General features: G+C 37.6%; 1 protein-coding gene across 2 annotated transcripts in view; it reads left to right on the plus strand.

Moving 5' to 3' along the window:
• Window positions 1-26,711, plus strand: part of DDX46 (DEAD-box helicase 46) — a 55,521-nt gene that overhangs the window by 16,895 nt on the left and 11,915 nt on the right. For both annotated transcript variants that reach the window (XM_024752320.1, XM_024752321.1), the window contains exons 11-18: window positions 274-395; window positions 1,738-1,816; window positions 3,611-3,693; window positions 11,401-11,565; window positions 12,628-12,790; window positions 22,170-22,363; window positions 23,975-24,112; window positions 24,426-24,575. In XM_024752320.1, coding sequence (XP_024608088.1) covers window positions 274-395; window positions 1,738-1,816; window positions 3,611-3,693; window positions 11,401-11,565; window positions 12,628-12,790; window positions 22,170-22,363; window positions 23,975-24,112; window positions 24,426-24,575 — 1,094 coding nt within the window. The remainder of the gene's footprint in view (window positions 1-273; window positions 396-1,737; window positions 1,817-3,610; window positions 3,694-11,400; window positions 11,566-12,627; window positions 12,791-22,169; window positions 22,364-23,974; window positions 24,113-24,425; window positions 24,576-26,711) is intronic.

Consider the following 26,711-nt stretch of genomic DNA (forward strand, 5'->3'; position numbering starts at 1 on the left):
TTTTCAACCAAGTATTTTCCTGATGGTTGAGTAAGGTATTTAACTCTCATTTATCTTCCTATAGCATGTTCTTAAAACCTTCTTAAAATTATCCTTCACCACAATCTCTGCTATTACAAAACTTTTGAAATAGGATTTTCAAAGGTGCATAAAACAAATTAAAACAAAATTTAGACTAAGATCTGAACTTGATTGCAGAGGTTAAATTTAACACTATAAAGCTTAGCCTCTCAAGAATTTTGGTGGTTAGGCTTTTGACATTTATCTTTTCAGCTGTCATCATGACTCCAACTCGAGAACTGGCTTTACAAATTACTAAAGAATGTAAGAAGTTTTCGAAGACCTTGGGCCTTAGAGTGGTCTGTGTTTATGGAGGAACAGGAATCAGTGAGCAGGTAGTTATAAAAGGAACATTCAGTTTTTCCAGTCTTTTTAAAAATTGAATGACTTAATAATGTAAAAGTGATTTTTTGCTTTAGTGTTTTCTGTATTGATTGCTTCTAAAATCTTTAAAATGAGGTGTGAAAATAATAGTAAGAATGAATTATGTTAAAGTTATATTTTAGAATTTTTGAGTCATTTTCATATCTTAGCTTTCCCGTGCTTGTCTTTCCCTGCTCAAGGAAGCAGATTATTTTTTCCATTTTACAGATGTTCAGAAAGGTTAAGTTGACCAAAGTCTTTAGCTTAGTAAGACTTTGTCCTAGAATCTAGGTCTTATGATTCCTGGACCAACATTTATTTTCTCTAATCTAAATGACATCTTTAAAAGGTGGTTTTGAGTGGGGTGTATTAATATCAGAGTTTCATCTGCATTCTTAAATGATTTTAGTGAGAATTATTTAAACATACCTTCATTCACTCTCTTTAGATTGGCATTTCTCCACGTGTCTTCTAAAGAATGCTAGTCATCAGATATTTTGCTTTAACTAGAAGAAGGAAAAATACTGGGTTCTGTGGTCAAATAAGTTTTGGAAATGTTGGGCTATGCAAAGTTAAAATTTTCTTTTCTGCAAGACTTCTAAGTTGTTAATAAGCTAATGTATATTGTGATGCTAGAAAAAAATGGGATAAATTAAGTGGCGTTTTCTGAACATATTTAACCCCCAAACCACCAGGACTTCTCAGATTTTAGACACATCTTGGGAATATTTGCTTTTGTTATCCCAATGCTATTTTAAACGCTTGAACTTAGTTTTCTAAGTTTATCTGTGTCAGTTATTTTGGCCATAGCCTGTAGTAAATACAGTTACAAAATAAGGTGGTACATGCATGCATATTTATATAGAAGTCAAACAAAGTTTTATAATGTCTAACAAAGTCTAGTGTTTTCCATTCTATTTCATTTTTAAAATGCAGGTTGTGACTTAATGATTTTGTGATTCACTAATGGAAACAAATCTCAATTTGAAAAACATTGATCTATCAAATTTCTTTATTTACTGCTCTCTCATATTCCTTTCTTGGTTTTGAGGAGTTGTGTCAAATTAAAATTGGTAAAAACCTCTGGTTTTCATTGATTTCAAAGTTACAGCATCATGTGGTCTTTCTGCTGCTTCCTATTCCTTTATTAGTGCTCCAGCATTCCAAAGAATTAAGCAGGAGGCTTTGGTGTCTTCTAATCAGACCTGGCTGTCTTATGTTATAGAGCTCTGCAAGGACCTCAGTCAGTATTTTCAAGTTTGTAAAGAAGCATTAGTGATAAATACACTATAAAATTTCATCTTTTCTTATTAGATTGCTGAGCTGAAAAGAGGTGCTGAAATTATTGTTTGCACACCTGGTCGAATGATTGACATGTTAGCAGCTAACAGTGGTAAGTCAGGGGTGTTGGGGTTTTTTTGTTGTTGTTGTTCGTTTTTTTGTTCTCTTTTCTCCTTTTTGAATTCTGTACATTTTTGTTAAAGCAGAAACAAGAAACCACCAAAGGTTTCTACATTTCTTCTTGAAGCTGTAATATCTTGAAATTTGTATTGTAACAAGCTTTTGTTGCAAGTATTCATAATATTTTTGCAATTTAATTAAAAAAATTTTTTTTCAGAACTACTCCATCTGATTTTTTTTTTTTTAAGCACTTAACATGGATTCTTAATTCAATTTTGGCCTAGCTTTGCTTCTAAAAGGGTGGGGGACTATTTCTTTTTAATTGTACAATTTAGACATTTTCTCCATAGGAGCTAGTACTTTCTTACAATACTAGATAAGTTAAGATCTTGCAGCTTCAAGAAAATTTATCTTTTGTAAATTTGCATGTTTTTAGCTCAAATATTGTGCTTTGTTAAATTATTCCCTATCAAAACTGTTACTAAACTGTTGACATTATTTAACTTCTGTGGAGAAAGGCCCTTCAAGATTTATAGAACTGGGCTTCCGAGACTTAAACCATCAAAGGTAGGTAATTTAATGCTGTTCCCAATCTTGCAAAACTAATTGGGGCTGCACATGTTAGTATGGAATACTTAAATATTAGAAAGCATTTATTTTGGCACATTTCTGTTTTTTGAAGAAAATGCTTTCAAACGTTTCCATTGTAGTATTCAGTATATATATATCGTAGAGTATTTAAAACTTTGAGTAATGCATGTTTCTAATAGCATTTTGCTTGGATTTCTGTGTACTCTTAATTCTAATTCTACATGAAGTTGGTAAAGTGACATTGGTATTGATAAGTCATTGTGCTTGTATAGCATATGAAAAGTTTTGGGTTGAATGCTAATAAAATAATTCCTTGTTTTTTCTCAATGCTGCATTGATTGTCTCCTCCTGAAATTCATCTTGATTAATTTTATCTTTTCCCTTTATCTGTCCTTTTGGTTTATATTTAATAACTGTTTTATACATGTTTTTGCCAGGTGATTGAATCAACAATTGATAGAAATGCTTGTGTTAATCCTTTAGAAAGGGTTTCCTGTCTATGTATTTAGTTTTTTCTGGCTAAGAAGCCAGTTGCATTTATTTAAACCAGTGGGAGCACTGTGTAAAATAGGATTTGTATCTTTGTATAGAAAAATGTATCTATGTAATACATTGGCTTTTAAAATTTTTGTGTAATATGTTAGTTACCTGGTGATATTGAATAGCTTCTTATTTATGTTTTGACATGCCCGTTAGAAGCTTCTAACTGTATATAAGTAGGTTATGTACTACATAAAGTATTGTAAAGAGAGATTTTCTGCGTCTGAAGTAGTTAGCACTGGAACTTGCTTTCCACACATACGCTGTAATCTCTAATATGTTTTTTCCTAGGTGATGCTGTCAGATAATGGCTGATGTGGCTCGATGCTCCATCTCAGTCTTAGTTTTATGATGTGTTTTGGAGAGGGCTGTTTTCTGAATTTTACAGGTTCTTCAGGCCCTATGATGGTATGCAAGAGACGAGTTTGACAAAATAAAGGGCCTCATATACCCATTGTCAGAAAGTATTTGCCAGTAGATAAGATATTGTAAACCAAAATTTCTTTTCACTGTTTAAAGATACCTAACTCACCCCTCTGGTTAAGTCAGGCATTTTAGTTCCCTTTACAGTTTTTTAAAGATTTTGGTAGTCATAAAATGAATTGTGACTGATTTTTAGTTTTCTTTTTGTCTTTATTTTTTTTCCTCATGTTAGGTCGGGTTACAAATCTTCGAAGAGTGACTTATGTTGTTTTAGATGAAGCAGACAGAATGTTTGACATGGGTTTTGAACCACAGGTATTTATTAAATTTCTTAGTGTTTTGAACTATAAAGTAAACCTTGTAACTGCCATGAGCATGAGATATTTGTATGGTTTCTGAAATTCTCACACACATTTCTGTTGTGTGGTGATACAGTGGATTGAGGACATAGGGAATTGAAGTAGATATTTATGTTTTGGATTCTTCATTAAACTTGTTCAGGAGGTATTTGTGCAGGCTTTCCTAAGCCATCTAAAACCATCATTGGTAAAATTAGAAGTGGAGTCCTAATAGAAACTCAAGCTTTCATATTTTATAGTTTTCATTGTACTTCCAAATAAATTGCTTTAATTCATGCTTTTCACTACCTCATGATCTAGATAGCACAGGTTGTTTACATTCTCCAGATGTAAAAACTAAGGCCCAAAGCATTTGTCTAGCTTAGATTTTATATTCTTCATGTGTGCAGTTTTGTTCAATACAAAATTACAGTGATAAAAGCCTAAAGGCTACAAAAAAAAAAAAGCCTAAAGAAAAACATGTTAAAAGGTGGTAGAGGGGCTTCCCTGGTGGTCCAGTGGGTAAGACTCCATGCTTCCAATGCATGGTGCCCAGGTTCGATCCCTGGTTGGGGAACAAGATCCCGCATGCATGCTGCAACTAAGAGCCGGCATGCCACAACTAAGACCCGGCGCAGCAATCAATCAGTCAATCAACCAGTCAATAAGTAAATAATTAATTTTTTTAAAAGGTGGTAGAAATTTTTCTTAGCAAGAGGAGCTGTATGAGTAGTCAATGGGCTATGGATGCCAAAAAAATGCTTTTAAATCACAAACTGCAGTAATAGAAATGGAATATTGGAAAGGAATATGGTTAAAGTGTTCATTCTTTTCCGTTTATTCATGTATTCTCCAAAAATGTATTACCTGTCATATGATAGTGCATGTATTGTGTTTAGATTTAGGGACCACATTCTAAATGAGATACAGAGGAGCATATAAGGATAAACAGGACTATGGTAATACTTGAGCCATGTGAGAAACAGTTAAAGGAATGAGGAATATTTAGCTTGAAGTAGGGGATTTGGTAGCATCCTTTAACTCTTTGAATAAAGTCTATCACATGAAAGAAGCATTAAGTTTATCCTTTGGGTCCCAACAAGTAGGACTGGGATAGTGGGGAAGCTATAGGGAGCTTGATCTGAGCGTAATGTGAAAAAGGACTGGATAAGCATTTTGAGGAGATTAAACAGGTTACTTTGTAGGAGGGAGATATTGAATATGCTTTTTAATTATGTGTTCTAGTAGAGACAGCAGGTCCATTTGTAGAAAGAGAGTAGAGGGAGTTGAAGTCGGATGGAATATGGAGCTAGGTGCCCTTTCCCAGTCAGTTCAGTGGTTTTTATCGTATTCCTGGAACTTTACAACCATCACCACTATCCAATATCAGAACATTTTCATGCCCCCTCACCAAAACTCTGTCCTGATTAGTTGCTTTTGTTTTGAGTCACATCATTGTGAATTTTAAAAAATCTCCTTTTTATAACGTTTTGTTGTTCTGGAGGGTGTAAAAATAGATGCATGTGTTCAGTCTTTCATTTTTAACCAGAAATTGATCTCATGGCTTTTTCTTGGTGTATTCCTTTGTTTATGGACTGCTTTTTCCGTAGAAAGTGCTTGAGGTACATTCTTTGAGACTTTGCATGTCTGGAAAGTCTTTGATCTACCCTCAAATTTATTTGACATTTAGCCAGATATGAGGTGAGGATTATTTTCCCTCAGAATTTCTTTTTGTCTCCATTGGTTTTCTTTCTTCTTTTTCTTTCTTTTCTTTTTAAAAAAAATATTTATTTATTTATTTGGCTGCGCTGGGTCTTAGTTTTGGCAATACGGGATCTTTAGTTGTGGCACGTGGGATCTAGTTCCCTGACCAGAGATTGAACCCGGGCCTGCTGCATTGGGAGTGTGGAGTCTTAGCCACTGGACCACCAGGGAAGTCCCTCCATTGGTTTTCTTGAGAAATTCAATGTTACTCAGTTATTAACCTTTCGTATTTAATTTGTACTTTTTGTCTTGAAACTTTTTGGATCTTTATCCTAATGTTGTGTGTCATTTAGGCTTGTTTTCTTCAACTAGTGTCCTGACTACTTCGTGGGTTCTTTCCGTCTAGAAACTCAAATCCTTCCGTTTTGAGAAATTTTGTTGAATTACTTTTTGATAATTTCCTTCTCTTTGTTTTCTGGAACTCTTATTATTTGAATGTTGGACTTTTTGGACTCATCCTTTAATTTTCTTAATTTTTCTTAAGTATTTTGCATCTCTATCATTTTGCCGTACTAGGAGATTTCCTACACTCAGAGCTTTCAACCTTTCTGTTGAATTTTTAAATTCTGCTTTCATAGTTTTAATTTTAAATGTTCTTTTCTTTTCTCTGAATTTTTATTTTAAATGGCAACCTGTTCTTGTCTCATAGATACAGAAATTTCTAAAGTTTCCCTGGATATTGATAGTTTTTTGAAATTTTCATCTCCTTGCATAGTCTCTTTCTCCCTTCTTGCTTCTTTTTTTTTTTTTTTCTGTGTTTGCCAGTACATTTGAAAGCTTTAGGTTAAACAGATTCAGGAACACTAAAATAGTCTTACATTTGTTAAAGAAATCAACTTTTAATTTTCCTTCAAGGAAAACACAAGTTCCTGACTATTTTTCACTAGCAAGTTGTACCAGACATTCAAAGAGTAAATAATTATGTTCCTAATCATACTTTATTTCAAAGTATAAAAAAGAGGGAATACTCATCAATTTATAAGGTCATTATAATCTTTTACTTTTAAAAGAGCTCTGTTAAGGTCTAATTATATACCATAGAACTCACTTTGTTAAAGTGTGTAATAAAATGGGTTTTAGTACACATACAGGTTTTTTCAGCCATCACCACAATTCAGTTTTAGAAGATTTCTTTCACCAGAAAAATGTCTTGTGCCTGTCTGCATTCATTTCCTATTTCCACCTCAGCCCGAGGCAGCCACTAATTTGCTTTCTGTCTTAAAAGATTTGCCTTTTCTGGACATTTCATATAAATGGAATCTTACAGGGAGTTCCCTAGTGGTCCAGTGGTTAGGACTTGGTGCTTTCACTGCTGTTGTCCGGGTTCAGTCCCTGGTCAGGGAACTAAGATCCCGCAAGCCGTGCTGTTGGGGGTGGAGGGGGTGGAGAATCATACAGTATACATCTAGCTTGTATTTATTTCACTTATCATATGTGTTTGAGCTCCATTCGTGTCCTAGCATTTGTCAGTACTTTATTCCTTTAATTGCTGAGTAATTAATATTCCATCATATGAATATATGTCATATTTTGTTTCTCCATTAGCCAGCTGATGAACATTTGGATTATTTCCATGATTAGGAATAATGCTGCTAGGAACATTTGTATACAAGTCTTTGTATGGACATACTTCTTCGTATATTTTGAATAGATTACCTAGGAGTAGAATTCCTGATTGTATGGTAATTTATTTATTTATTTATTTATTTTAGGTGAGGAAAGCCTCAAATAGAAGAAAGCCACTTTTTTTTTACATCTTTATTGGAGTGTAATTGCTTTACAATGGTGTGTTAGTTGCTGCTTTATAACAAAGTGAATCAGTTATACATATACATATGTTCCCATATCTCTTCCCTCTTGCGCCTCCCTCCCTCCCACCCTCCCTATCCTCACCCCACTAGGTGGTCACAGAGCACTGAGTTGATCTCCCTGTGCTATGCGACTGCTTCCCACTAGCTAGCTATTTTACGTTTGGTAGTGTATATATGTCCATGCCACTCTCTCACTTTGTCACAGCTTACCCTTCCCCCTCCCCATATCCTCAAATCCATTCTCTAGTAGGTCTGTGTCTTTATTCCTGTCTTACCCCTAGGTTCTTCATATTTTTTTTTCTTAGATTTCATATATATGTGTTAGCATACGGTATTTATCTTTCTCTTTCTGACTCACTTCACTCTGTATGACAGACTCTAGGTCCATCCACCTCATTACAAATAGCTCAATTTCATTTCTTTTTATGGCTGAGTAATATTCCATTGTATATATGTGCCACATCTTCTTTATCCATTCATCCGATGATGGACGCTTAGGTTGTTTCCATCTTCTGGACAAGAGCCTTTCATCCACACGGCTCAGAATAAAAGGGAGAAAAAGTAGAAAGAAAGAAAGAAAGGAAGGGAAGGAGGGAGGGAGGAAGGAAGGAAAAGAAAAGATAAAAAAGTAAGATAAAATAAAAGTTATTAAAATAAAAAATAATTATTAAGAAAAAAAATTTTTTTAAAGTAAAAAAAAAACCGGACAGATAGAACCCTAGGACAAATGGTGAAAGCAAAGCTATATAGACAAAATCTCACACAGAAGTATACACACTCACAAAAAGAGGAAAAGGGGAAAAAATAATAAATCTTGCTCTCAAAGTCCACCTCAATTTGGGATGATTCGTTGTCTATTCAGGTATTCCACAGATGCAGGTATATCAAGTTGATTGTGGAGATTTAATCCGCTGCTCCTAAGGCAGCTGGGAGACATTCCCTTTCTCTTCTTTGTTCGCACAGCTCCCGGGGGGCTCACCTTTGGATTTGGCCCCGCCTCTGCGTATAGGTCGCCAGAGTGCGTCTGTTCTTTGCTCAGACAGGATGGGGTTAAAGGAGCCACTGATTCGGGGGCTCTGGCTTACTCAGGCTGGGGGGGAGGGAGGGGTACGGAATGCGGGGCAAGCCTGTGGCAGCGGAGGCCAACATAACGTTGCAGCAGTGTGAGGCGCGCCGTGCGTTCTCCCGGGGAAGTTGTCCCTGGATCCCGGGACCCTGGCAGTGGCGGGCTGTACAGGCTCCCCGGAAGGGAGGTGTGTGACCTGTGCTCGCACACAGGCTTCTTGGTGACAGCAGCAGCAGCTTTTGCATCTCATGTCCGTCTCTGGGGTCCGTGCTGTTAGCCGCGACTTGCGCCTGTCTCTGGAGCTCCTTTAAGCGGCGCTCTTAATCCCCTCTCCTCGCACACCAGGAAACAAGAGGGAAGAAAAGTCTCTTGCCTCTTCGGCAGGTCCAGACTTTTCCCCGGACTCCGTCCCGGCTAGCCGTGGCGCACTAGCCCCTTCAGGCTGTGTTCACGCTGCTAGTCCTCTCCGTGCAGTCCTCTCCCTACGCTCCGACCGAAGCCTGAGCCTCAGCTCCCAGCCTTGCCCGCTCCGGCGGGTGAGCAGACTAGCCTCTCGGGCTGGTGAGTGCCGGTCGGCAGCGATCCTCTGTGCGGTAATCTCTCCGCTTTGCCCTGCGCACCCCTGTGGCTGCACTCTCCTCCATGGCCCCGAAGCTCCCCCCTCCATCACCCGCAGTCTCTGCCCGCGAAGGGGCTTCCTAGTGTGTGGAAACCTTTCCTCCTTCACAGCTCCCTCCCACTGGTGCAGATCCCGTCCCTATTTTTTTGTCTCTGTTTATTCTTTTGCACTACCCAGGTACGTGGGGAGTTTCTTGCCTTTTGGGAGGTCTGAGGTCTTCTGCCAGCCTTCAGTAGGTGTTCTGTAGGAGTTGTTCCACGTGTAGATGTATTTCTGATGTATCTGTGGGGAGGAAGGTGATCTCCGTGTCTTACTCTTCTGCCATCTTCCCCACCCCTGTATGGTAATTTATGTTTAACTTTCTAAGAAACAGTCAAACTTTTCCATAGTAGCTATTCCATTTTATAGGGCAATATAATATTGATACAGAAATCAAACGTTATGTTACAGTTTTATGTACAATGATGCAAAACCCCTAAAAAAATATATTAAGCAACCAAATATAGCAATGTTTAAAATAGATCATTAATCATATCAAAGTTAGTATCCTTTGGATGTAAGGCTGGTTTAACATTAGAAAAATCAAGTAATGTAATCCACCGTTACCAGAATAGAGGGAAAAACCATAGTATTATCTCAAATAATGTAGAAAAGCATTTGATAAAATTTCACTGATGGTTTAAAAATTCAGCACACTAGGACTAGTAGGGAGCTACCAGAATAAGCCTGTAGCAAACCTTACACCTAATGGTGCAACTTTGAAGCTTTTAACATAAGAAAGAAAATTAAGTAGTGAACACTCACTCAACACTTTGCTAGAGGTCCTAGCACAGTAAGCAAGAAAAAGGTATAATATTTAGAAAGGAAGAAGCAAGTGTTATCTGCAGATGATATGACTATCTTTGTAGAAGACTCAAAATAATCTACAGATAAATTATTAGAATTGATAAAGAGAATAGTAAAATTTCTGGACACAAAGTCAGTAAAGAAAAGTCATTTGCAGTTCTTTTCCCAGTAAGTTAGAAAATGTACTTTAGAAATCATATAAGTTACAAAAGCTTGGAAAAATAAACTTGACAAAGATGTGTAATATGTATCTGGAGAAAACTGTGAAACTTTACTGGAAAACATTAAAGAGAGCTTAACTCTGAAATTTATGTAAAGACCAAGTGGTAAAGAGCAATCCTCCTGAAGAAGAGAAACAGGATAGGGTATAAGAGAAGCCACTTCTTGAAAGTCTAGTTCATTCCCATTTTAGGATTTAGTTTTCTTGGGTCTGCTAAGTCAGGTACCACTTAATCAAAATGTTGTTGCTATCGTGTCCTGTCTTATTTTCTTGGTCTTTGTTGGTTTGTGTAATTTTTTAAAACTATCCCTGTATTGTTACATTTTACAGCGTTTTTCAAGGGAAGAGAAGTAAGTGTGCTGTCAGCACTGAAACATTTTTAACTGAAAATACTGGGATAAGTTTTAAAGCCATCATTTTGGCTGCTGGGTGGAGAATAGATTTCAGATTGGACAGGAGTAAAGGCAGGAAAACCTGGTAGGAGACAATTGAAATAATCCAGATGAGAGATGGTTGAGGTTTGGACCAGGAGCCCAGGATTTCCACATGCCTTGGGTAGGGCAGCCCCTTTCACAGATATCACATCATCTGTGATTGGAGTAGAAATGTGGTCCTGTGTATTCCTGGCAAGACCTTTACCCTTTCCAGTTTCCGACCACTCACCCCTGTCTCTCTTGAAACCATCAGTAATAATTTTATTCATTATGTCTTTTTTTGCTTGTTTATGCCATAAGAATCCTAGAACTCCCTGATTCCTCCAGGGCTCTTTAGACACTGAGGTAGTTAATTGGTACCTGTATCCCACTCCCTCAACAGTATGTCCACCATCATTGTTCTTTTTTTTCCTGTAGCTCTTATCACCATTTGTAACATAATATATTTGTTTATGCATCCTCATTAGAATATAAGCTCTATTAAAACAAGTTTTTCTCTATTTTTATTGCATATTCCAAGCACTTAGAACAATGCCTGGCACATAATGGTTGCTCAGTAAAAATGTGTTGAATAATTGGAGGAAAACAGAAATATCAATGAGGAATAGGTGCATTGTAGGTTTAGTTTGAAGATCAAGACTACTGAATTTGTTGATGGATTGGGTGTGGGATGAGTAAGAGAGAGAGTAGTTACGGATGGCTCCTAGATTTTTGGCATAAACCAAAATGACTAGAGTTGCCATATCTTGAGAGGGGGAAACTATGAGAGGAGCAAATTTTAGGGTAAAATCAATTATAATATTCTAAGGTAACACATTTAAAAGTCACTGAATAGATGTTCTCAAAAGTTCCTTCTACTTGGTTTTACCATCCTACAGTTTTTGGAGACTACACTCACCATGCTTATTTGTAATGTTTTCTCAGGTCATGCGCATTGTGGATAATGTTCGTCCTGACCGACAGACAGTTATGTTTTCAGCTACTTTCCCCAGAGCTATGGAGGCCTTGGCTCGCAGAATCCTGAGTAAACCCATTGAAGTGCAGGTTGGAGGCAGAAGTGTGGTTTGCTCAGATGTGGAGCAACAAGTGGTGCGTACAGTCCTTAGGAAGCCCCCAGTTCCCTGTATGTTTAGGCACTGTGTCATCCTTTTGGGATCGTTGTCATGTAGGCAGATAATTTCTAAAATTAAACAGTACGTATCAACTGCAGCCTTTAACATTTTACGAAATATATATATATATATTTTTAAATTTTATTTATTCATTTATTTCTGCATTGCGTCTTCATTGCTGCATGCAGGCTTTCTCTAGTTGTGGTGAGTGGGGGCTACTCTTTGTTGTGGTGCGTGGGCTTCTCATTGTGGTGGTTTCTCTCGTGGAGCATGGGCTCTAGGTGTGCGGACTTCAGTAGTTGTGGCTCACGTGCTCTAGAGTGCAGGCTCAGTAGTTGTGGTACACGGGCTTAGTTGCTCCACAGCTTGTGGGATCTTTCTGGACCAGGGCTCAAACCCATGTCCGCTGCATTGGCAGACAGATGCTTAACCACTGTGCCACCAGGAAAGCCCTACCAAGTATAGTTGAATTTGCTCTTCCATGGAACTGTTTAAATGCTCTTTTAGTTTTTTTCACCAGAAGTGGTAGGCTGGTGATAAAATGTCACATACCTATGTTATTCTTTGGTTAATAGGATGTGAAGTTAAGAGTCAGAGAGAGGGGCTTACCTGGTGGCACACTGGTTGAGAGTCCGCCTGCCAGTGCAGGGGACGCGGGTTCGTGCCCCGGTCTGGGAAGATCCCACATGCTGCGGAGCGGCTGGGCCCGTGAGCCATGGCCGCTGAGCCTGCGCGTCTGGAGCCTGTGCTCCGCAACGGGAGAGGCCACAACAATGAGAGGCCCGCGTACCGCAAAAATAATAAAAAAGAGAGAGAGAGAACAGATGATCATCTGTCCACATTTGTAAGCCTCTTAGTCTCTGAAAGTTACAATTATTTTTTTGGTCTTAGTGGTTTATCAATTAAAATCAACATTTTCCTACCCCTTCCTAAAGTTATAGGAAGATGTTTATTTATTTGCCACAAATAAAAATATTTTTGTTCATGAAATGTATTTGGGTTTTTACTCCATTAACTTGGTACAATGTGTTGTTTTCAGATTGTGATTGAAGAAGAAAAGAAATTCTTGAAGCTACTTGAACTTCTAGGCCATTATCAAGAATCAGGATCTGTCATTATATTTGTGGATAAGCAGGAACATGCTGATGGTCTTCTGAAAGATTTAATGAGAGCTTCTTACCCTTGCATGTCTCTTCATGGAGGTAACGTTTAATGAAGTCTCTGTTAAGTACTTAACTTAGCCAAGCACTGTGCTGTGTATTTCCTTTGTCTCTAATTTAGCAGTAAATTTTATGTCATCCATGTCATTTTTCATTCACAACAGTTCTGTGGGGGTGGGTAAGCATTATTTTATTTCATCTTAGCAATAAAGAAAATAAGACAACAACATATTGGCTTGATCAAATTCCATAACCATTAATCAGCTAAGGAGGAATTGAACTTAAATTTTTTTTTTCAGCCCAAACCCCCAGTATTTATTTACAAGTTATTTATATGTACAACTAATGTAATATTATGCTCTTTATAAACATTAACATACAAATAAGAAATTAAAAAACACAAAAATTAGAAATATTCTAGTATTTTCTTCCCACTCCCCCAACGTATCATATCACACCCACCCTATGTTACCTCTCTCCCCACACCCCCTCACCCTGCACCATCACTTCGGAGCCCCTGCTGTAATCAAAGGGAGCCTTTGGAGTTTCTGAAACAGAGGAGGGGCATGGTCTCTGATGACTTTCCCAAATCCGCAAACTAAAAGCAGACTGAGACATCAAAGAACTGCAATTGCCTTAGAGCGCTTTCCACGTGCCAGGAAATGCCTCAGTGCTTTAGTATAACTCATTTAATCCCCAAAGCAACCCTACGCTGTACGTACCATTATTGTCTTTTAAGATATTTTTATTTTAAGATGGAACTGAGGCATAGTGAGGTTAAGTAACTTTGCCAGGGTGACACAGAAAATGGTGGAGCCAGAACTGGAACCCACCCTGGGTGGGTCCACACTCCATGAGCTTAACTGCTACTGGAGGGAGATAAGGGGGCTCCCTTGGTCAAGTCCCTCACCAATCACTGCTGTCATGAGAATCCCAGGTACTGTGTGAGGAGGCAGCAGGAAATCACTAATCACCGGGGTACCTCTCACTCGGTTGTCTAGGCAAGGTCGGCTTATCTGCAGTCTCCAGAGGCCAACTCAGCTGGTCACGCAGGCGCAGATCGATAGGCTTGGTTTCTATGCACTTAAAATTTTTGATTTATGTTCTATTCTTTCCATTGTACCATGCTACCTAGAGGTTTTTATTATGATTCACATTAGAGCTTTAATTAATTTCTGTGTAATATCGCCATTGTTATATATATGTGGGACTTAGAACACTAAACATATGGAACAGAGACAGTTTGAATTAAACTCACTAACCAAGTGTTCTGGCAATATGGCTTTGTGACAAACCACCCCCAAATTTACTGGCAACAGTCTTTTTTTTTTCTTTTTTAATGAATCTGCAATTTGTGTAGTTCTTAGCACATAACTAGTCTCTCTTTCATGCTCTGTCTACTCGGATGGCTCAGTTGGGGTTGGGGATCCATTTCCAATTTGCCTTACTTAGGCAGCTGACAAGTTGGTATTGGCTCTTGACTGAGAGCTCAGTCAGGCTGTTGGCCAGGAGTCCTGACTCTTTCCCTTGTGAGCCTCTCTGTGAGGCTGCTTGGCCAGAAGGCAAGAACCAGAAGCTGCCAAGACAGTTAAGGAGGATACTGGGAAGTGGTAGAAATTTTATTTCCACCATATTTTATAGGTCAGAATAGTCACTAGACTGGGCCACGTTCAAGGGAATGGAGTCATAGACTCCACCACCTTATGGGAAAACATCATTCGATATGCAGAAGAGCATGTGGGATAGGACATGCTTTTGCTGCCGTCTTTGGAAAATACAATCTACCACACAAGGCTTCATCATGTGGAATGCAATTAAAAGGGCTTTGAGGATATGTATTTGGTTAACTTTTAATATTTGAAAATGACTCGTTGTGTTTTCCTTTTCTTCATTTATTTTTAAAGTTGTGAGTTACATGTTTTGAAAAATAAATATATTTATTTATTTTTGGCTGTGTTGGGTCTTCGTTGCTGAGTGCAGGCTTTCTCCAGTTGCGGCGAGTGGGGGCTACGTACGCTTCGTTGTGGTGCACGGGCTTCTCATTGCAGTGGCTTCTCTTGTTGTGGAGCACGGGCTCTACGCGCTCGGGCTTCAGTAGTGTGGCACGTGGACTCAGCAGTTGTGGCTTGCGGGCTCTAGAGCACAGGCTCAGTAGTTGTGGTGCACGGGCTTAGTTGCTCTGCAGCATGAAATTATGTAGGGCTTTTTTTTTTTTTTTTTTTTTGCGGTACGCGGGCCTCTCACTGTTGTGGCCTCTCCCGTTGCGGAGCACAGGCTCTGGATGCACAGGCTCAGCAGCCATGGCTCACAGGCCTAGCTTCTCCGTGGCATGTAGAATCTTCCCCAACCGGGGCATGAACCCGTGTCGCCTGCATCGGCAGGCAGACACTCAACCACTGCGCCACCAGGGAAGCCCTATGTAAGGCTTTTGAAGAATTATTTTTTTAAAGGTGTAACCATGAAATTCCTAATGTGCATTTCATGCATAATACATAGTATAATGGCATTAGTTGTGAGAAGTGTGGGTGTTAGTATGTCTGAAATACGTACAATTGTGTGCCCCTTTAGAAGAAAAAAGAATACAAACTACAAAACATTTAGTCCATTCTTCCTGCTAGGATTATTGCAACTGCAAGATGCTGCTGACTCTGGATTGTGACCAAATGACAGAAAATCCTGGACTTGTTCATTTGTAAGATGGAGATTGTGGTATTTCTGTTCTTCTAAGATTGATCTCCATAAAGGGGCAGTCAAGCTGATTTGCAGAACCTATCGCTTAATTGAATAATAGCTGTTTATTCCTGCTTACTCTTCTGAATAGTGAGAAGGAAGCTCAGAGACACTCTGAGTGCTGCCACTTCTTCAGAGCCATCTGTAGTTCTCTAGTCTTCAGGTCTAGTGAAGGGAGAAAGGGAGGCAGGAGGTTGGAGAGTGGATGATGTGTTCTGCCCACTCCTGGTTTTCTTAACCTGAGACAATTTTCTCAGTTCAACAATCAGAGCATTCCATGGTTGCTTGACTTTTTTTGTTAGAGCACAAAGGCCGGGTAATTGTAGTTTATGAACAAAATATGTGGAGAGCATATTGTTCTTAATACTCTATATTTTATTTATCACATACCTGCATTCCTCTAAACTTTCCTCTAAACTGAGTTAAAAAATGAAAGAAGAAATCTGAAAATACTATCATTAAACCATGGCTATAATTTCTATTCTGTCAGTCATCCATTTCTTCATTTTTGCACTAATAATGAATAATTTTAAAATTCCTTAAAGATGCAACCTGCATTTAATACAGTAAATATTGCTGAAATTAGGAAAGTAGCACAGTGGTTTCTACTTTCAGGTGTTTATGATATATGAAAACAGAGACATTTTAAAATAGGGCAAAATGCTTCAATGAGACTTTTGACATGTACTATTTTTTTTTTTTATAATGTTACTCTCTTGCCTAATTTTATTTATTTATTTATTTATTTTGCGGTACGCAGGCCTCTCACTGTTGTGGCCTCTCCCGTTGCGGAGCACAGGCTTCGGACGCGCAGGCCCAGCGGCCATGGCTCATGGGCCCAGCCGCTCCGCGGCATGTGGGATCTTCCTGGACCGGGGCACGAACCCGTGTCCCCTGCATAGGCAGGCGGAATCTCAACCCCTGCACCACCAGGGAAGCCCTGACATGTACTATTAATATCAGTTACTTTTCCTTTTGGTTCTCTGCAAGTAACAGAAAATAATGAACTCAGCTGCCATAAATCATGAGGAATATTTATTATTTTACAAAACATGAAATCCCGTGGCAGAACGATTCCAGGGGACTTCCCTGGCGGTCCAGTGGTTAAAACTCTGCGCTTCCACTGCAGGGGGCCTGGGTTCTACCCCTGGTTGGGGAACTAAGAGGCCACATGCTGCAAGGTGTGGCCAAAGAAGAAAAAAACAGAAAACGATTCCAGGCTTGCTTCACTCTGCAGTAGCTCAGTGTTACCATATTGTAGTTTCTATACTGCCATCTTGAGCATAATAACTTAGTTATTAAGCTAAGCTTTCTTTATGGCAGCAAAAAGCCTTCTGCAGGCTCAGTCATCACTTCCAGATTTGACAGCGTCCAGAGGAGGAAGACTATTTTCCATATATCTATGGCTTTTTTTCCCTCTCATTTTTACTACCAAAATTTCAAACACAGAAAATCTGAGAAAACTATATTATTAACACCCTTGAATATCTAATACTAGGTTCTACAATTAACATTTTGTTATATTTATGTCACATCTTTAGCCATCTGTCCTTTTACCCACTTCTCAATTTTTCTTAGTTTTTTTAAAAAATAAATTTCTTTCTTTTTATTTATTTATAATTTTTGGCTGTGTTGGGTCTTCGTTGCTGTGTGCGGGCTTTCTCTCGTTAGAGAGAGCGGGGGCTACTCTTCGTTGTGGTGCGCGGGCTTCTCATTGCAGTGGCTTCTCTTGTTGTGGAGCACGGGCTCTTGGCACGCAGCCTTCAGTAGTTGTGGCTTGCAGGCTCTAGAGCGCAGGCTCAGTAGTTGTGGTGCACGGGCTTAGTTGCTCCGTGGCATGTGGGATCTTCCCAGACCAGGGCTGGAAACCGTGTCCCCTGCATTGGCAGGGGGATTCTTAACCACTGCGCCACCAGGGAAGCCCTTTCTTAGTTTTTTGATACATTTCAGAATACGTTGCAGCATCAGCACATTTCACTTCAGTGTGCACGTGATTAACACTAGTTCAAAATTTTTTTAAATAAAACATTTGTAAGTAAACTATAGTGAAATGTACAGACCCTGAGTGTACCATTTGATGAGTTTTGACAAATGCATGTAAGTTGTGAAACCCAAACCTCTGTTAAGGTATAACCTCAGAAATTTCCCTCAGTCTCTGCCACCACTTTTTAAATTTTTTCCCCAACTTTACCTGTTTTAGAATTCCAGATAAATGGAACCATACATTATGGACGGTTTTGTGTCAGGTATCTTTGACTCTGCATATATTTTTGAATTTTCATCCATGTTGGATGTAACAGCTCTTCCCTTTTATTGCTGAGTAATACTCCAGTGTATAAGTATATCATAGTTTTTTCAGTCATTTCTGTTGGTCACCTGGACTACTTCCAGCTTTTTGGCTGTTTTAACCATCCCAAAGGATTCACCATAATCAGGATACAGAATAGTTCCCTCACCCCCCAAGACTCCCTTGTCCTATCCCTATGCAGAGTAACTCTAAGGTTATCTTTTCTCTTGTACATAGCCCCTGGAAACCACTGATGTGCTCTTATAAGAATGTTTATAAATGCAGTCATACATTATACAGCTTTTTGCAGTTGGCTTTTTTTTCACTTAGCATGATGGCTTTGAGATTCATTCAAGTTGTTGCATTGTTCATTTCTTTTTATTATCTAATAGTATGTTTTGTGTGGATGTACTCTGTGTATTTATCTGTTGAAGGACATTTGGGTTGTTTCTAGTTTTAGACAATTATGAATAGAGCTGCTATTAAATATGTAAGTCCAGATTTTTGTGTGAACATTTCATTTCTCAAGGGTAGATAACCAGGAATGGGATAGCTGGGTCATATGGTAAGTTGATTTAGATATGATTTTCTTTGTATTCTCCTTCGGGTTTACCGCCTTCTAGAATCTGTAAATTTATGTCTTGCATCTAATTTGGGAACTACTTGACTGTTATTTCTTTTTTAAAAATAATTAATTAATTAATTTGGTTGCACTGGGTCTTAGTTGCGGGAGGCAGGCTCCTTAGTTGTGGCATGCGAACTGTTAGTCGTGGCATGCATGTGAGATCTAGTTCCCTTACCAGGGATTGAACCTGGGCCCCCTGCACTGGGAGTGTGGAGTCTTATCCACTGTGCCACCAGGGAAGTCCTTTGACTGTTATTTCTTGATTGATTGATTGATTGATTGTTTTACTGCCCTATTCTCTCCTCTCTTTTTGGGACTCCAATTGTGTGTATGTTCAGCCTTTTGATTCTGTCTCACGTATCACTGATACTATGTTCAGTCTTTATTTTACAATCTTTTTTCTTTCTAAGACTGAATAATTTCTTTGACTCTGTCTTAAGTTCACTGTGTGTTTTTGGTCATCTCTTATCTGCTAATAATAAGCCCATTCAGTGAATTTTTTAATTCAATTTTTTTTTTAGTTCTAGAATTTCCTGTGGGCTCTCTTTTATATTTTACTGATTCGCTAATTCAATTTCCTAGCCATTCATTATAAGCATTTAAAAGTTTTTTTCCTTGATCACAATTATAATAGTTGCTTTAAAATCTTTGACTTTTAATTATAATGTCTTGGTCATCTGAAGTCAGTTTCTATTATCTTTTCTTTTGATTTTGTTTTATAGTTTTCTGTTTCTTTGTATGTCTAGTAATTTTGGTTTGTATACTGGCCTTTGTGAATGATACCTTGTAGAGTCTGAATTCTCTTATGTTTTATTTAAGGTTTTGTTTTTTTTTTTAAATAGGGTATTAACTTGGCTGGATCCGTATTTGAAACTGTCTTTCTTGTTGGGCAACCTCTGAAATTTCTAATAATTTCTTTCAGCCAGAGCTGGGCTACTTGGATTCTGCCCCATGTGTGTATAGTTTAGGTGTCATATTTGGGAAGCGTTTTTTTTGTTTGTTTTTAATTTTATTCCTTCCTTTCTCCCTCCCTTACTCGTTTCTGCACCCGGGTTTTCTCTAGTTGCAGTGAGCGGGGGCTTTGTTGCGGTGTGGTGGCTTCTTTTGTTGCGGAGCACGGGCTCTAGACGCGTGAGTTTCAGTACTTGCGGCATGTGGGCTCAGTAGTTGTGGTGCGTGGGCTCTAGGGTTCATGGGCTTCAGTAGTTGTGGTGCATGGGCTTAGTTGCTCCACGGCATGTGGGATCTTCCCGGACCCAGGCTCGAACCCATGTCCCCTACATTGGCAGGCAGATTCTTAACTACTGCGCCACCAGGGAAGTCCTTGGACAGTGTTTTTATGCACTGTTGGACGTGCCTGCTCTGTTGTTCTTTCTGGGATTTATCCCCTCTTTTCTGGTCCTGAGTTTATCCTGAATGCTTTCTTCTTGTTTGTTCTTGTCAGTAAGACTGTTTCTATTCACGTTTTGACTTCCCTACCTGGGCTGCTCAGGGCCCACTCCCAAACAGAAAGTTTAAAATAAAGAAGTAAAATCCTGTAAACTCAACCAGTGCCATTGCATTCTTCCAGGTGTCAACTCCCTTCCAGTTTCTGCCTTCTTTTAGTCACTCTCTGGTGCCTTCAGGTAGTTAGTTCTTTATATTTTGTCCAGAATTCGTAGTTGTTACCCACAGGAGGGTTAGTCTATAAGATTTTCCCCTACCTTGATGTAAATGTATATTTTTTTATAAATGTAAGGAAATTTTACCCCATAATCCCCTGTCTGTACTTCTTTTATATTTTTGGTCAGAATTGCTTCACATGTTTATGCCTAATTCATTCAAAGACAAGGGAATGACAAATAGTTCTTAATGTATTATCCTTGCACCCCTGAGGTTTCTGAGATTTTCAGGGGTTTCATGAAGTCAAAAATATTTCCATAATAACCCCACCAAGTTATTTGCCTTTTTCACTTTCATTCTTTCATCAGTGTATACGTAGTATAGCTTTCTAGAGGTTGCACAGCGTGTTAAATTGCAACAGATTGAATGCAGAAGATATGAGACTCCAACTATCTTCTATTAAGCCAGACATCAAAGAGATTTGCAAAACTGTGAAGTGCCTTATTTTTATTGTTTTGGAAAAGTTACTTTTCACAAAAATATATTTTTTAGCATGTAATTGTTTTATTATTTTTAAATAAGTTAATAAATATTTAAAATTTTCCTCAGTTCTAGTTTCTAATACATTAAATATTGATAGAGATGACCTAGATAAACTAAAGCTCTCTGGGTCTGGTTCTTATTAATTTTAAGAGTGCACAGACAACCTGAGCACAGAAAGTTTGAGAAGGGCTAGTTTACACTAATCATTACTCACTTCCTAAGACTGAGAATTAGGCTCATCTCTGGTTTAATATATGTGACCATGTGTTGGGTGGATAACAAAATTGAGGTTATGTTAAAAAGGAAGAGGGTTAATGGTTGCTGCCATTAACTACTAACTGTACTGCACGTATGTGTCAGGATACCTCAGTCTACACTAAAAGTTGTGGTATTTTAAAATTATAAACATAATGTATATTGTTACTGATTCCACTAATTTTTCTTATGAGGTTTTTGGGTACAATGTTGGATCCTAGTTTCTTTGAGATAAGATCCAAATATTTTCCATAATTCAATCTTTGAAGAGTACATTTAAAACTTTAGGTGATATAAATTAATATTGATAAATATTTAGCTGCTAAATGTTCTGTATATGTTAAACACAGGTTTTATATGGAATGTTAGAATATCTCTTGCTGCAAAAATGAATTTCAAGGTTTGAGAATTTATCCCATTCCCTTCTCTGATTACTAGAGATTCCCAGGTACCCCATCATAAAGTATATTTGTGGCCTGGACATTTTGTAAAAGAACATTTTGGTATTTTATGCTCTGCTTTGTCACTCATCCTGAGGCTCTTTGAGTAACAAATTTTAAAGAGAGGTCCAGTTGGGTACTTTTTAAGCAGTGCACCATAAACTTTAATGTGCATATGTGGATCTTGTGGATCTTGTTAAAATGCAGAATCTGACTCAGTAGTCTGGGGGTAGGATCTGAGATTCTCCATTTCTAACAAGCTCTCATGTGATGCTGCTCCTGGTCCCTGGGACAAAACTGTGAGGAGCAAGGCTCTAAATAACCTATGAGAGAATTAGAAAGATCTGAATCCTGTCAATATAGGCTGAATGTACCTGCCTTTTTCCCATTTGCCCCTATAAGAGATACAGGTTAGTGATTCTGAGGTTGGGCTTCTGGAGTGATAAGCCTTATATGTAAGAAAGGCGGCAAAACAGGGCAGATTTGGAATTCGTAAATAGCTTTTGATCTTGCCATTAAATTTCCGTAGTCTTTTTTTTTTTAATTTTTTATTGAAATGTAGTTGATTTACAGTGTTGAGTTTCAGGTGCATAGCAAAATTATTCAGTTATACATTATATCTATTCTCTTTTAGATTCTTTTCAATTATAGGTTATTATAAGATGTTGAGTATAGTTTCCTATGCTATACTGTAGATCCTTGTTGGTTATCTATTTTATATATAGTAGTGTGTATATTTTAATCCCAAACTCCTAATTTATCACTCCTCACCAACCCCCCGCCAAGTCTTTTACTTTCTATATGGTAGTTGTTGGACATGTGGTCAATATAAGTTGGATTTGTTCTTTACCCCGTGTTTAACTTCTTTGTCTGAATGTCAGAGGAAATGGAAAATTTAACTTGAATATGTGGTTTTACAACTCTTTAATTTACTTGCAGGCATTGATCAATATGACAGAGATAGCATCATAAATGATTTTAAGAATGGGACCTGCAAACTTCTTGTTGCTACGTCTGTTGCTGCCCGAGGCCTAGATGTGAAACATCTGATTCTTGTAGTAAATTATAGCTGCCCCAACCATTATGAGGATTATGTGCACAGAGCAGGACGGACTGGAAGAGCAGGCAACAAAGTAAAAATAATTGCTTTTAAAGTTGATTTCTATTATGTTAAAATACAAGTGTTTCTTTATGATTATAAAGAGATAATAGGAGTTATGGGGACATTCTGAAAATCCTTCATCATCAGAGTATAGGGAATAGTTGATGTTCATCATTTATATACATATACATGTCTTAAGTGCTGTTCTCTGTAGGCAGATAGTGTTAACCATTTGTGTCCCCAAAAGGTATTTTTCCCCACCTAAAAATTTCTGTATATACATACATGCATATAGTTCAAGATCTTTCATTGCTTTTTTTAAAATAAGGGATCATGAAATACACTCAGCCCACACCTATCACCCCTGTTCTCACCCCCCTATACACATGAATATTATTTGCTTTTTTGACTTAACTGTATTCTGTTAAGTATATAGTTCTAACTCTTTCTTTTTGAAGGCAGCACTGATGGAAGCACTGATGGTGATATATTTGATATTACAACCATGGACATTTCTACATACTGAAGCAATAATAGTATTAATAGGTTATATTTATGGAGTATTTATTAAATGCCCACCACTGTTCTGAGTGCTTTACATATACCATCTCATTTTATTCTCACAAATTCCCTTTGAGGTAGATAATATTACTCCTTTTAACAGATGAGAAAAGTTGAGGCACACTGACATTGTTACTTGACAAATTTACATAGCTAATAAGTAGTGATGGCATTTGTTCTTTTAACCTGAGTTATTCTGTGGATTTGGGAAACTTTTTGTGTAAAGGGCCAGGTAGTTAAAATTGTAGCCTTTTTGGACCACACGCAGTCTCTGTCACATCGTGTGTGTGTGTGTGTGTACTTGTGTACACAACCCTAAAAAATGTAATACCACTTTTAGTTCATGGATTGTATAAAAGTAGGCCATGGGTCAAATCTGGTAACTAGGTACTCCTGAAATAAAATATTAAATCATGTTTTAAAATTTATAACAGTTCACTGGTAGGGTAGAGCGTTTTGTGAAGATGGCAATCTAATTGTAGTTTGCTATTCCTCTACTTAAAACTCCAGTCTTTCTCTTGCCTGAACCAAAAAGCTGCTGGGGACACCTGCATCCTTAGGCTTTAGAGAATCCCAGGGAAGTGATATAGCTGACTTCATTTTTGTATATGTTAAAAACATATCAGATATATATGTGTGTATGTTTTTACATCTTTTAATTGGTCTTTAAAAAATATGGGAAGCTGTATTCTAGGACGTTAACACAGGTTAGCTGGGGTAGAGAGGTGCAGTAGGTAGTGGAGGAAGGGAATGCAAGCAAAAAGGGAGAAATAAGATATATTAAAGTTAATACTTATGACAGTGGAGTTGTACATTTATGTAAAAATCACATGTATTTCCCTTTATGCATAAAGAGATTAGAAATTTTCTGGTTTTGCTTATTTTTAAATATTAAACTTAGGTATTTCACTTTGAACCATTAAAGAATTTAGTAGGACTCTTTTGTGGTCTTTGAAATTCTTTAGTAATGGAGTCATCTTAAAGAGGGTATATTAGGTGACTCAGATTTTATCTTATTTGTGATCTAAGGAGGATTCATCTTGTTAGTGTTTAATAGTATCACTTTTTCATCATTCACTAGGGCTTCGCCTATACTTTCATCACAGAAGATCAGGCTCGGTATGCTGGTGACATAATTAAAGCCCTTGAATTGTCAGGGACTGCAGTGCCACCTGATCTAGAGAAACTTTGGAGTGATTTCAAAGATCAACAGAAAGCTGTGAGTTTTTTAAGTCTCATTTTTATGCAAGTCATTGTGTTCTAGATCTTGAATATTTAATACCTGTAAATCTTGATAGGATTATTTTCACTTATCTCTTTAGCGAGGAAGGGAAAGGAGTGAAAACAAAATGCTCCCTTTTGCTTCAACTTAGTATTTTTTGTAGTCTACATAGGGTTCCTTTTTCTCACATGCTAGATGAAATGTTTTTGTTACATTGTCAACACCGCCTTGAAAAATATTTAATTGCCATAAATTCCTGAATATTAAAGTTTTTTATTATGAAATTAACTTTCTTGTTTTTCCTTGAAAGGAAGGGAAAATAATTAAAAAGAGTAGTGGGTTCTCTGGTAAGGGATTCAAGTTTGATGAAACAGAACAAGCTTTGGCAAATGAGAGAAAGAAGTTACAAAAAGCTGCTCTTGGTCTTCAAGATTCGGATGATGAGGATGCTGCAGTTGATGTAAGTATTGTTCTAAGCCTTATTCTTACCAGTTGAATCAATTATTCCTTTGGTACTGGAGGTTTTAGCATAGGCTTGTTTAGTTAGCAAGTTACTGGAAACTTTTCGTTGTGTACCCTTCTCAGTTTTTTTCTGTGTATACAGACGTATTCACATATGCCTGTATTTCTGTAATTTCATAAAAATGAGATCATACTGCTTTATAATCTTTACAATAGTCCTATGTTGAAGTCTTCCCTTTTAGTAAATTCACTCTTATGCTGTTCTTTGGTTACATATTTCATTATATGGATGTTCCACTGTTTAATGAATCAAATCCCTATTTTTGAATATATGGAAACAAACATGTTTGTTTCCATGTATTTTTTATTTGGAATATACTTTACTGTACTTCATCGCTCATTCTTGAACATTAAACCTTGCACATTCGTTGCATTAAGTCTTGAGGATGAATGTATAAATGGAATTGCTAGGCCAAAGGGTATATCTAATTTGGTCTTAAAACGTTGTTAGATTGTTCTCCTGCAAGGTGAGTACCAGTTTGCACTCACAATAGTGTTATATAAGAGTGCCTGGCTCCCTGTATCTTTAACATCATTGGTACTAATATTGTTTTTTAATCTTTTACAATTTAGTTGTTATACAGCATCCTTAGTAATAATAATAGTCAACATTTATTGAGTTCTACTAAGTGCCATGTCCTGTGCAAAGTGCTTTACAGGGATTATTTCATTTACTTCCTCACAATAGCTAGATGAGTGGATACTCAGAGTATTCCCATTTTATAATTGAGGAGACTGAGGCTTAGAAAGAAATAACCTTTTCAGATTTGCATAGCTGTTAAGGGGAGGAGCTGGGATCTATACCCATTCTGTTCTTACTTCAAAGCCCATGTTCTTAGCTTACGGAATTATTTGTAATCCAGTGAAAAGGGACCCTGAGGACTCAGCAAGTTAAGGTTTTCCCAGAGTATTCTTTGGAGCCTTAATCCCAGGATCTTGAGCTTTAGATGTTTTCATTATAAAATAATTTTGGAAAATCTGCCTAGTATATACCACTATTAGTGGTATCCTATCAAAGGATGTGAAAAGTCATTAATAAAATAATCTTATTTAACTTTATTTGACACAGAAATCTTCCAACATATTTGATATTTGATCATAGAACTTTTTTTTTGTTGTTTTTGAAACATACCCTGTTAAACCTTAGCTCAGAACACAATTTAGGAAATCAGGAATTCAGTCTGATCTTGTCATTTCAGGAAATGACCACACTGGCTGTTAAGCACAGCCGGGACCAGACCAAGGTCTCCTGTTAACTCTAGGCCATTTCTTACTAGCATACCATACTGGCTTAAAATTCAATTAAGTCAATATTTTAGTTATTTGTTACCATGTAACAAATCAATCCAAAACTTAGTAGGTTAAAACAGTAAACATTTATTATCTCATGATTCCTGAGGGTTAGGAAATCAGGAGAAGTTTAGCCAAGTAGTTCTTACTTAGGGTCTCATGAGGTTGCAGTCAAGCTGTTGTCCCAGGTTGCAGTTATCTGAAGGCTTCACTGATGCAGGACCATCTTCTTCCAAGATGGCTCAGTCACTTTAATGTTGGTAGGATGCCTCTGTTCTTCACTCTGCATTTGTGTCCTTACAGCATGGCAGCTGGCTCCCCCAGAATGAGTGATCCAAGAGAGAGCAAAGAGGAAGCCTTAGTACCTTTTATGACTAGTCTCTGAAGTTACATACTGGCTTTTCCACTTTTTTTTTTGTCTGTTAGAATCAAATCACTAAGTCCAGGCCACTTTTAAGGAGAGGCTCCACCTCTTGGAGGGAAGAGTATTAAAGAATATGTGGGATTGTTTTTAAAACCACCTCAGATTTTTATGTTACTTAAACAATTTTTAAAAATCTCATAATGAAATATGTTGATTTTTTCCTTCGTGTTAAAATATTATATGTTTTGTAAAAAAAGAGCAATACTGAAGTGAATAAAGTTAAAAGTAAAGTTACCCCTGTCACCTAGCTCCATGTACCTTCCCCATTCCTGATTTATGCATTTGTTTTGGATTTTAACGCCATGTATGCTGTTAAATTTAAAAGGGTTATTTAAATGTTAGTTTAAAAGTAGTTGGTAA

This window comes from Neophocaena asiaeorientalis, unplaced genomic scaffold, assembly GCF_003031525.2.
Source record: "Neophocaena asiaeorientalis asiaeorientalis breed wild unplaced genomic scaffold, Neophocaena_asiaeorientalis_V1.1 scaffold204, whole genome shotgun sequence".
Classification (NCBI taxonomy): domain Eukaryota; kingdom Metazoa; phylum Chordata; class Mammalia; order Artiodactyla; family Phocoenidae; genus Neophocaena; species Neophocaena asiaeorientalis.